The 12935-nt window shown below is 40.2% G+C and overlaps 1 protein-coding gene across 1 annotated transcript in view; it reads left to right on the top strand.

Moving 5' to 3' along the window:
• The window catches only part of FBN1 (fibrillin 1), a 273921-nt gene that overhangs the window by 125631 nt on the left and 135355 nt on the right, over nucleotides 1-12935 (top strand). The window contains exons 7-8 of the mRNA XM_068963729.1: nucleotides 2992-3117; nucleotides 10700-10825. Coding sequence (XP_068819830.1) covers nucleotides 2992-3117; nucleotides 10700-10825 — 252 coding nt within the window. The remainder of the gene's footprint in view (nucleotides 1-2991; nucleotides 3118-10699; nucleotides 10826-12935) is intronic.

Genomic DNA, 12935 nt, shown 5'->3' with positions numbered 1-12935 from the left:
AAAATTTGTGACAAGGTAGTTTGTTTTTCTTAGTTTTTTTTTCCCCCCCTTCGTTTGAAATTGTTGGAGTTCCTCTGTCTCATGGGTTGTACTTAGTTGACCTGAAAAAAACTGTTCCTCTCTCCATTTTACATGCTACATTATGCTTTTTCTTTTTTATAAAACAAGTCAGAAATAAATTAGGATTTGTTTCACAGTTTTAAATATCCCCAGATGTCGCCCGCTCGCTTCTTCTCCTGCCTCCCATAGAAGCCCTTACTCTGGTTTTGGCTTTTACTCCTGTTCTTCCAGCTGTACAAATTCTTTTATTGTCTGGATGTCTGGCAGGAAATAGGAGGAAGTGAACAGAGGCAGCTCTCCACTAAACTGATGGGCCTGAAAGCTTCCAGCCTGTATCTGTTTCCTTTAGACATCTTCAGTGCTTTTTTAGAAAGTTGCAGTATTTTCAGAAAATTCAAGGTATGCTTTTCAGAGGCACATAGATCCTAGTTTCGTTTTGTTCTGTATGTCAATTCTAAGGATAATGTGCAATGAAACAGAGCTTGAGCTTAATCACACAGTTCTGTGGAACTCCTTTAAATTACACTTCAGTAAATTCTATTTCACATGAACACTGCCAATCCTAGCCCTTTGAATGTATCCTTCTGAATGTTAGGAGTAGCAGGAAGTCACTTTGAAACCCTAGAATCACCAAAGGGTAGACTGTACAATTTTATGTAACAAAGAGTAAGTTTCATTCTGCTTTTCCTCTGGTGCCTTCTTATTTTTCTCATCCTTGAGAAGTCTTAGGGAGTTTTGAAAAAAAGTGTTGGCCTTGGTGTTCTGAAGAGGGCTAATATCCCTGAACTCACCAACAATGACCAGAAAGCCCAGATTTGAGGGCCCCACTGCCTGTCCATGACCCATAGACAGAGGTGGAGGTGCTGAGAGAATCTGGGGGAAGAGAGTAGAGAAGGAGGGAAATGCTGCTTCTCCATAGCTTTGATTTTCATTTTGTACAATCCAGACTTTTCCACCGTTTTCTTTCTGTTCCTTTCTGACTCTGCTGTTCAACATCCAAGGGGAAAAATAGTTTTTTAATAAGAAGAAAATTCATGAAAGCCCATGGAATCAAAATGGCACGTATAGTACCACTTTGAGAATGAAATTCTTCATGCTTTTTTTTGAAAGCATTTGTTATCAGCTTGGGACACTGTTTCCCTGCTGGTGTTTTTAGTCCTTAGTCTAGATGCGGGACTGTGGGCAATGGGCTCAGAGAAGAGTTTATTCCATCTTCAATCTTGGAATATATGACCAGTGGAGTGTCCTCATACATATTTCCTCTTGGCTGGAAATCGTGATTGACAAGACTATCTAGTTTTGCTTCCATGTCCAATTTTAATTTCAAATAACATTTTAATGAACACATTCAGCATATCAAGAATGGAAAATTCTGGTGTAAGACAAAATTGAGATCAGCTATTAAAACATAATCTAATTATACTCCCATATTGTCATTGATTTGTGAGGCCAGGACATTTCATTTAAAACAGCAAATGACAATTTATACCAAAATAAATTGTTGTTCAGGCAGCAACCCTCCTCCAACATGGCAACTTGTTTCAAAAACACAGATTACTAGAGATTTTACAATTGGCAATTGCTCTCTCACTTCACACAATGAAGAGTAAAACTAAAAGGCAAATAGGCTTCCATGTTTCCAAAAAAATACCCAGAGGAAGAAAAGTTAGACTGCCTTCCTAGGGTTTTTTATTAAACCACAGTTTTGTGTGTATGGATGAAGAGATTGAGAGGATATACATGTACATTTACCAGCATCTTTCTAATGAGCCTGGAATGATAACTTTTGTTCCTGGAAAGTTAATATTTGGGGTTCCATGTAGGATCACAGTTATTTCTTGAGTGCTGAGGTTTTAGCAGTGAACAAAACAGACAAAGAAACTGCACTCTGGAATCTTGTATTGAAAACATCAAAACAAAGCAAACAGATATTTATTAGGTCAGCTGGTGATTGGTCTTATGGGAAAACATGAAAGAGTTAGGAAAAGTGGTGAGTGATGGGGAGCAAGGTGGGTGGCATGGAGAGGGTTCCCTGCTGCAGTAGAACAGAGATCTGACGGGGGTCGGGGACAGCATGAGCCGTGCAGCTCTGTGGAGGAACGATAGCCCAGCCAGGGGCCCTACTGCCAAGCCCTGAGGCAGGAGCAACTTTGCTGTGTTTGAAGAATGACGGGGAAGCCAGTGTTGATGGAGAAGAGTGAGAAAAGGGAGAAGGTTAGGAGATGAGGTCAGAGAGCAGAGGGGTCAGTTAGACTCTTGCAGGACTTAGCATGAAGCTGGGACAGGAGCCGACTTACCTTTAAAAAGGTTCCCTCTGATGGCTGCTCTGCTGTCTCTTCTTGGCTTAATTGCCTGGGTTGTTTAATTTTTATTGTGCAAGACAATTCTCCAGAATTTATGGTCAACATTTTCCATTTCATTTGTGTAAAAACATGAGCTGTCTCGTGTAGTCTGAGTGATCTCATTCAAGTAAATTCTGTTTGAACTGAATCACTCAATATAACTCTTAAAGACAGTGTTACTATAGAAATGTGTTGCATTTTGACTCTAAGGATTTCTCGAATACCTCTAGTTACCGCTGTCAATCTTTTCATTATCGTATCTTTATACTTTGCCATGTGCATGATAAAGCTCACAAAAGGTAGTACCAGCATGCTTCTGTGTATGAGGAAAGATGGAAGATGGGGAAATAAAAGAATACCTATGACTTCTAATAGAGCATTACTGACAAAGTTATGTTACTCAAATTATTCATTTTGCATAATGTAATTGGGAGAAATGGTTTCTCTCATCATGTTCCACCTGCGGTTATGGACAGATAATGCATTGATATAAATGTGATAACTGTGGACAAACTATCATATTTTCTTCTGCAGTGAATTTGATATGAATTTCTTTCTTTCTGTCTTGCTCACTTCTAAAATCTGACAGATGTGGACGAATGCCAGGCCATCCCTGGGCTCTGTCAAGGAGGAAATTGCATTAATACTGTTGGGTCTTTTGAGTGCAAATGCCCTGCTGGACACAAATTTAATGAAGTGTCACAAAAATGTGAAGGTAAGAAATATCATGCTTTGCAGTTAACGGGTGGAGGAGCGGACAAAACCCACATCAGTGATAAGCTATTTTCAAATTGTTCCTAAATCCTTCTGTCTTGGTTATTCCTGTGAATGTGTAAATATAATATTCTTACCAGGAATAATATGCCTTTCTGCTATTGAACCAGAAAAAGCCTGCAGCTTTTTCCATTTTTATAGACCTAAAGTAAGAGATCCATCTGAATCAAATTAAATATTAAAACATGAAATGTTCTTGAACCAATATCTGGGTTAAAATGTTCAAGACACATGTTTTTGCATAGTTCTAGAGACATGAATTTGAATTTGATCATTACATATCATTCAGAATGACATATCTTGTGTTGTTTTTCTAGTTAAAATGTATGTTTGATTTTTTTTCCTCCCTGTGAAGAGAGCTACTAACTCATCTATTTATGCTCCTGGTACAAGTTTAGGATTTTCTTTTCTTCCTATCAAATGGAAACCTTTTAATGTTAATCAAACAGAAAAATAACTTGAGGTAACTTTATATATTTGAATTTATAGATTGAACTTTTAAAAATGTGTGTACGGAGAATGTGTTCATATTCACCATTTCTGCTCTTTGCCAAAATGAGGCCTGGCTTCCAAGTGTAATAAATATATTTTTTTTTCATGAGAGGGAAGCATCCAGGAAATAAAAGTAGGCAGCACTGAATTCTTTTCTTTAGTGAGTTCATGTATTGTATATATGTAATGTTTGACAGTGTAATAGCATTCTCAAGGCAACATCTTTCATCAGGCTGAGCACAAAAGACCTTTCCCTTCATTCTCCACTCACTGTCTTTGGGGTGAGAGAAGGTTTCATTTTGAGGCAAGCACTTTTGTTGAAAGCAGTTGCTGTTGTATCTATACTCCTAAAACCTAGCAATGAGGAAAACATACTAAGTCATTTGTCAGGAATTGGATCATTAATCTTTCCTTGTTGATGGCCAGGGTATATCATATGTGCAAAAGGCAGCTTTAAATATGAATTACATTTAAGAAGTTTAACATCTACTTGCCCTGAAACTGAATAATCTGTGATAAAATTATCTTTATGGGTTAGACTTGTTTTTAAGTTATTAATCATCCTATAATTTGTAATGATATGTTCTTGAACATGATATAAACAGGTGAGGTAGCTGTGAAAATACTTAGGTTCTTTCTAAGGAAGCAGGGCTTCTTAAAAACATTGTTTCAAGCCAACAAAGTTGACTCCATAGGCTAATGTATTTTAGAAGTTATATTGTGGATTAAGTTAGAAGTAGAGAATGTTGATACTAAAAGGGCAAAGAATTTACTTGGTTTTACCCTTTTACGTTATAAATTAAGAAATTGTCTTTGGTGTGTTAAGTGCCCTGACTAAGTCATCAGATAGTGCTAAAATTTAACTTCTTTTGATTCACACTCTGGTCCTTGTGGTATCATATTGTCTTTTTTTCCTGGATGCAAGTCATGGCTCCTACTTTAATAACAATATTTCCTAATATTTTGGAACATTAAAAATATTATGGTATAGATTTCCAGGTAGTATCATACATATTTTTTATGACATTCATAAGCTTTATGGTTTATCGTATGAAAAATCCACATCAACAACGTGTCATTTTTAGGCTTTCTCAGCTTATTACATTCAGCTTCGACATGTAGTTAGCTTTAGGGCAATATGCTACGTATCACTTGTCCAGTCTGTGTTTTGTTTTCTGGGATTATAATAGCTTCCAGTTTCAACTAGAAATGTTTTCCTGTGACCCTTGCTTTCATTCAGCCCAGTGAATCTGCATCAGTCAGGATTGCTCGTTTCCTTTCATTGTGAACTAGACAGAAGATGCACAGATTTAATGCTCAGACTGAAAGAAAAGTGATTCAAAACACTTTCATTAATGCTAAGAAACCTATTAGAGTAGTGTGTCCAATGAACCAAAAATTCAGTCTGAAAATTACTTAATCCTTTTCCACAAATATGTTTTTTTCTGGCTACATATTGAAGTCAGTAGCCAGATAAAAACAGAATACTTTTGGCTAAACCTTTTTTTTTTTCTTTGCCATCTCCTGTTACATTAAATTTAGATGATGGTTTTTCCACTTCCTTTTAAGTTTTTCTATGCAAAACTGACATGAGAAGAGACGATCCCATTAGTACCATACGGACTGTGACCTGGGGACTGGTTTGGGCACTGTTGCCCTGTCTAACTCTGGTAGGAAAGTAGTCAGAACATCCTCTGAGAATGCTTGGTGAGGGGTCCCCTCCTTCGACTCCCTGGCTCTGGGAGTGGGGTCATCTCTGGGTGGTAAATAGAAGGATTTCTGGAAAATCTGGCACCCATCACAGAGAATATCAAGAGCCCACATGTCCCCTAGGAAGATGGTCAGGCTGTGGGCTAGGGAGTGTTCTGTGCTCTTGTCAAAATGGTTCCAGAACCTTTACCATTACTTTGAGTGGTTTTTAAATGTATCTTCCTCTTGCTATGGAGAGGAGGGAACTGGGTACTTGGAAGCCCAGAGTCATTTTTTACAATTCAATCAAAAATTGGTTTTACCCAATTTATAAGATGTCAACCTCCACACCCTCAGTGATGGCAAAAGCAGCTTTGTGTGACATCCTCCTTTTGCAGAATGCTACCTTACTTCTTAAAATATCCCCCTTTTCCCAAAACTTTTTGGAAAATCATGGGCCAAGTTTTATAGCAACATGTCCAATTTAGGTACCTTTGAAATATAAATTAACAAACTGGAGCAATTAAATAAAAATGATTAAATTTCCATAAATTTAAGAAGAAAAAGGGAAGCAGAGTTCATGCCCACCTTTGTTGTTGATTTTTCCAGTGACTCTAGAGTGTGCACACTGAAAGAACACACGAGCCTTTTCTTTTTGGAAACCAAGTCCGTATTTGCATAGGTTACTGTGGGAGGAAATTAAGAAATAAAAAGTGTAATTAAAGGATTACGTTTTATTTCTGGAAGAAGTCCCTTGGATTCCTAATTAACCACTAATATTTTGGGATTTAGATTATCGCCAGCCCAGCCTTTAGCAATTATAACACTGCGTGATGCAAAGGACTTTTTTCAAAATGCAGCTCTTAAGTCTGTGCATTCCCTAATATGTGAGCCAAAAACCTTAAGACTTCCCCTTTCTAAAATAATGGTGTATTTATCTGATGCAGGGGCTCTCATCCTCTCAGGCACCAAGGAGAATTCCTGGGGCCACTTAATACATTTGCTATTGATCGGGCTCCATCCTCCACAGCTGGGACAGGCCCTGACTCACTGTTCAAGCTCCCCGGTTCCCATCCAGTTGCTAAACAGAAACTCTGTGATAGAGGCACAGGAGCCCTGGGAATAAGGTATCCTAGCCCTGGCAGTGTCCCTCCTCCTGTGTGTAATCTTGGACAAGCCAGTTACCAGCTCTGAGTTACATCGGCTTTCAAATGAGGAGGTTGAATAAGGAGGTATCTGGGCGTTCTTTCTAGTTCTGCAGTCAGGCCTCCATCTTCACATTTCTCACTGTTTCTCTCAGTTGGGATCAGACAGCTGGTGCTGCATGAATAAGGAACCATGCAAACTGGCAAGCATGGTGTGACTATAAATTACAAGTAAGGCTGATGTGGGTATTTTTTGACACAGCTTGAAGAATTAGCCTGTTAGCTTTGTAGTCACCTATTTTACACTGGATTTCAGGTGTCTAATAAAGCAACAATAATAAAAAATCTCACAAGCTCGGTGGCACTTAAAATTATTAGTGTCACATAATGCTTTTGAACAACTGCCACACTTTTTGGTTCCTTTTTTTCTTACTTTGTTAGTAATCTGGACAGTCAGGATCTAGAGAGTCATGTTAGCTGGTTTCCCCCATCTTTCAGTCATTTCGACATCGGTGATCCTGGGTGAAGCTCCCAGATGCTTGTCTCAGAACTGGGACCCAACTCCATCTACCTGCCCTCCACCATCCTTCCTCCCGTCCTGCTAAAGGAGTCCCAGGATAGGCAAGAGGCTGAGGGATGGGAAGACTGCCTGGAGAGAGCAGATGAAACAGAGAGATAACAAAGAAGAACAATAAAGACGGGGGCAGTAAATCAGGAGGAAAGGGACCAGCCATCTGTGCCTCTTCCTAGGTCCACAGCAAGAAGCCAGTGAGGCCAAGGGTATGCTGCTTCCCAGCAGCTCTGTCCTGCCCCAGGGAAACAGGGTGAGCTATTCAGAGCACAGAAGTAGCTCTCCTCAGCCAAGTTCTACTCCCCACCAAACCCCTCAAAATGGATTTACTTTTGTGGCTGGCATTTGATACAGATTGATTTTAGTTGATCAATTGATACAAATGATCAATTAGTTGATCATTGATACAAAAATGCTGAGAAATCCACTGATCTCAAGTTCTTTCCTATGTGGGATCCCTGTTATTCTATTAAAAGAAGATAAACTCAGTGTGCTAAGAGCCTGGAAAAATAATAGTACAAATGAGTTTCAGAGTATCAGTGATTTTGATTCAGATGCTTTATTTCAGACTTTCACTGTCAGGGATTCCCACCACAGCCTGCTCATGGAATCACAACTCACTCCACTGCCAGAAAGTGATGAGACTGAGAAGCGGGTGGTTCAGGAAAGTGCAAAAGCCCTAGACTCAGGAAGGGAAAGGGTGTGTCACCGAGGAGGGGATGTTGAAGGGGATTCAGAACCATTTAAGAAGCTCCTTCAAATTGAACAATTTGACCTGGTACTCTAGCTTTATTTTTGTGCACAGTAAAGAGTTACGCCCTACAGTGTGTTTCCTGACCTGTTGACCTTTGAAGGTGTGCATCTAGGTGGAAACCCTGCTTCCTCCCTGTCCAGCCCTGGGCAGTTGGAGACTTGGGTTTAACATCACTTTATACATGAACCTCTTTGTTCTTGTTTTGGGTTTTATTCATACCAGTTTTCTAAAGACCTAAGTGGAATGCACTTAGGTCTTCAGAAAATTATAGAATTATAGAAATCAGGTTCTATGATCATGTCTATAGTGTGAGGGTTCGATGAGTTGACATATAATGCATTTGGACAATGCCTGACACTCAATAAAAATTAACTCTGATTATTGCTGTGTTGTCTTAAGGGTCCAAGTCTAAAGTAGCCAGCATGTGAAAGAAGATGTTTCCTCCACCTGGCCAAAATTAATTCTTGTTTTTAAATAACTTTTTTCTGATATACCCTATCTACTTGAATAACCTCTTTGGATATCGATGTCTGTTAAGTGACCTTAATGAGGATGATAGCAGCCTTTTTTACAAACACATAGAAAAATGTTTCTTTTAATAGATACTATCTGCTCACATAATTTTTGGGAGGTGTTAGTTATGTGACTTAGACATTAACTTTTAGGGATACCTTGAGAAAGGTGCACTTGTCTTAATACCTTTGTGTTATAACCTCCTCTCTCCTTTAGATGAGGTTGTCAGATCCTCTAAACTCTTTGATATAGCTGTTTGGCCTTTTGTTGATTTTAAGTAGGAATGTGACTGGTAAATACAGAAGAATTGATGTTAAAGAACTGCCTTAAAATGATCCTTGAGATTATGGTTAGAGAAGGACTGATGTTGAAGTTGAAGCTTTAATACTTTGGCCACCTGATGCGAAGAGCCAACTCATTGGAAAAGACACTGATGCTGGGAAAGATTGAGGACAAGAGGAGAAGGGGGCAACAGAGGATGAGATAATTGGATGGCATCACTAATTCAATGGACATGAGTTTGAGCAAACTCAGGGAGATAGTAAAGGGCAGGGAAGCCTGGCGTGCTGCAATTCATGAGATCGCAGAGAGCTGGACGCAAGATAACTGGCATAACAATAAGGTTATGCCAGTTCAGGACTCTTAGGCTCTGTCCTTGGCTGTTTCTCTACTTGACTTTCACTGACTCCCCAGTGATGTTTATATCTGTCAGAGTAGAATATGCACCTTTTCCCTTACACAGCTTCACAAGGACGATCTGTCTGGGTTAGCACTGACTCTAACGTAAGCAGTGACATATTGGTTGGTTTAGCCTCTAACCTAGCCTAGAAGAAAGGGGGTTTTGCTTTTAAGAAGGTTAAACTGCATGGAAACAGTGTCACTGCTGTCTTTTTGACTAACCTGGTGAACTTGAGTCAGAAGACACACTCAGAACTCTTATTTTGTTTTGCCAGTGAAGAGCAGTCCTGAACCTAGAGAAGAAAGGTTCTTATTTTTAAACTCCTTACAGTGGCAGTCTAGCCATTGCAGTGTTCCAGGAAGCTTGGTTCAGACTGTCCCTCTCCCTAGGTCAGTGCAGAAAGCCCCGCTTGTCTTAGAGAAGAGGCCATGCAGATACCTGGGGCTTTGAGTTCACTTTTAGCCTAAGCAGGAAGCCCTCAATTTCTTCTCTCCCCTCACTGGTGTGCATCTATTGACAACAGTCAGTGTCTGATTGTGGCTCTTGCAAAGCTCTCCTTGAAGGAAATGATCAGATTTGTCCTAAGCAACTCCCACTGCTTCCTTAAGGAGAAGGAAGTGGCCTTCTGGCCTCAGGCCCTGAGGACTAACCACAGCTCTGACCTCAGCCGACCCCACAGGGGCTTGGGGGATTTGAGTGGTTTTTATAGTTGTACCCTTTGGAGTGAGATGACCAGACCATTATCCCTCCTCTACAGTCAGCCAGTGGATGTGGGCACCTGGGAAGGATGTAAGCTCAGATGAGACAGCCCTCGGAGCTCAGGCACTCCCAAGAGGAGCTGGGAGCTGCAGGCCATCTCCGGACGGCACTCCCAGCTCTGGGACAAGTCATTCCCTGAAAGGGTATCTGGTGAAGCGTCTCAGTGTCTGCCACAATTCGCTCCCTGACCCCACAGAAGATCATCATAGTGCCAGTCTAGGAGCCCCTGAGAACCAAGTTGGCCATGTCTTGGCCAGTAGTCAGACCACATGGTCTTCTCTGTAGGGTTTCAGTATCTGTGGAAAATCAGATCTAAAATTCAGGAAGCAATGCAGAACATAGAGTGAATAGAAAGGGAGCTTAACTCAATGCAAAACATGAAAAGGGAAAAGAAAATTTTAAACAAAATATTTGAAACATTAGCATGCTGTAAAGGACTTGAAACAACTGTTCAATTTTAGATTTTAAAGGCAAAATTTCTTTCATTTTGCTCTAATCTTGCAAATCTGGTAAATTTCTTGGGTAAACCTATGTGGAAATAAGAAGTACTCTGACTTTGAATTAACAATTCCATGGGCAGGTTTTTTTTTTCCCCCCTCGTGTTGCTGGGAAAGATTGAGGGCAGGAGAAGAGGGTGTCAGAAGATGAGATGGTTTGACAGCATCACTGATGCAATGCACATGAACTTGGGCAAACTGTGGGAGATGGTGAAGGACAGAGAGGTCTGGCGTGCTGCAGTCCATGGGGTCGCAAAGAGCTGGACACGACTGGGTGATTGAACAAGTACAGGCAGCTTTTATTCTATAAAGATCACTATTTCTGGGGACACTATTTGACAAGACTTAGACTCTTGAGTTCTTGGAATGACAGACGGTTTTATACTGTGTCCTAAGAATACTGAAGCTCTTCTTTTCATTCCAGATATTGACGAATGCAGCACTATTCCTGGAATCTGTGATGGGGGTGAATGTACGAACACAGTCAGCAGCTACTTTTGTAAATGTCCCCCTGGTTTTTACACCTCTCCAGACGGTACCAGATGCATAGGTAGGTGTGATTATAAACAGCGTGCAGTTTCTTTGAATCAGTTCCGTAAGAAACATCGTTCTAAACAGCTTGTCAAGGAAGATACATATTCTTACTTGAAGTAAAACGTACTTTCATGAAGATCTATTAAATAGTTGACCATTCTCTTAAAGAACAGAGGTGCCTGCAGTCTTGCTTTGACATTTCTACCTCCCATAAGGAGATGGTCCTGGAGACCCTACAGGTATACTCAATGTGAATTAACTTTGCAGCGATGTGACTATCAGACCTGGAAGCCATCCTCGACACCTCTCTCTCTTTACCCTCGCCTTCAGTCATTTCCTGGGACCCATGTTAATGCAGGTCAGAAGTTTTGCAGTAATCTCTTCATTGCTATCCATGCTTTGTGGTTTCCCTACAATCCACCTTCTTAGATTTATCTCCCTAAAATGATGCTTTGATTAAATAACTCTCTTGCTCAAGAACCTCTGGTAGTTTTCCACTCGGATTTGGTAATTAGTGGTTTTCAATTTATGTCCCACGGAATCCTCATGGGACTGCCTAGCCCTCTAGGATTGCTAGGATGGGATAGAGGGCAGGAAAAAAAGGGGTAGGCTGAGTGCAAAAGTTTCCTGCCACCCTCACCCCCATAAACACATGCTAGGCAATTTTCCTTTTATCTGGATGGGTGTTAGGCTTCCATGTAAAACATCAATTAAACAAGAGGTTCTGTTGTAAAAAAAAAAAAAAAAGAGAGAGAGAGAGAGAGATTTGACAATTGCTGGATTTAATAGTTGCTGAGACTTCCTTCAAGGTCCAGTATTCTAGAATAAAGTTGGAGTTCAAGAATGCACAGCCCAATAGTGAAGGAGCTGCACTCTCTGACCCCTTCCAACCTTGCAGACTTGTCATCATAGCCTCCCCTTCTCAGCCCCAAAATGGGCCATTCATAGCAATTCCTTCATTCATGTTGCGGCACTTAGGATACACCCTTCAACTCCAGCCACCTTTCAACTTCTCCTCAGATTCTTTGTCTTTGAAGGTGTTGCAGATCAGCTTACCTGAAAGTGATTTCTCCCCCCATCCCAAACCTAAGGATACACTCATTATACATGGTTTTATAGGGAAATTCTGTGTTTCTATGTGTTTTTATCTCTTAATGAAGAAGATAGTTCTCCTTAAGAAACACTAATTGCTATCCTTAAGTTCCCAGTGGTGATTCTCAGCACAAGTCCTGACATATAGTAGGCACTCAGTAAGTATTTGAATATCGACCTAAGTAATTTCTTATTATAAGGGCAAAGTTAGGAAGCCTGTGGTGAAAGGCCCTGGAGAAAAATGAATGCTATCGTTTGATGTTTGTTTCTGGCTCAAATTTTCAAAGACAACTTCATATCCTCACCACAGGCCACGAATTTCAGACCAAAACAGAATTGCACCAAAATTCTAAATTCCTTTTTAGTTAGTCACACATAATAAAAGCTGAGGGCAGTCTCCCAGCTGACATTTGAATAAGATCAACTCATGAGGGAAGCATATCTGGGTTTTTCTTAGAAACGATGGTCGTGGTGCCTAGATGGCCTAGTTTTCCAGAATCTATCTATAGATCTTGGAATTGCATAAAAGGATGGCATGTACAGCTCATGTAGCTCCTTTTTCTCTCCATACTAACCCAATGAGCACATGACCTCCAGTGCTTATGCTTAGCAGAAGTTCTTTCCTGGCCAGATAATAGGTAGACTTTTGTTGTTGTTGTTAACCTTCAAAGAGCGCAAATGGCATTAAAATAATTCGCTTTAATCATTTTAACACATTTATATATCAGAGAGTTTGCATTTTTAAAGTTCTTTCCTTTCTGCCTGATATATCGACACTAACTTTTTTTTTATGAAAGGAGGGAACTAGGATTCCTGGGTCACCTCCTAGGTGTGAGGTATTATATGGAAGTTATATGACTTCATGTTCAGAACAGTACTGTAGAAGGGGAAAAGCCAAGGTTTAAGAAATTTAGATAAATAATTTGGTCCAGTTGTTTAAGCAGTTAATAAATGAGGGAGCTCATATCCGACTTAGGCTGAGTTCACAGTCCAGACCCCGCCCACTGCTTCTGACCCCTCCCAAATGAACACTG

This window comes from Capricornis sumatraensis, chromosome 2 (assembly GCF_032405125.1).
Source record: "Capricornis sumatraensis isolate serow.1 chromosome 2, serow.2, whole genome shotgun sequence".
NCBI classification, from domain to species: domain Eukaryota; kingdom Metazoa; phylum Chordata; class Mammalia; order Artiodactyla; family Bovidae; genus Capricornis; species Capricornis sumatraensis.
The sequence above is the reverse complement of the archived record's forward strand: the minus strand, read 5'-3'. Positions and strand labels throughout refer to the sequence as shown.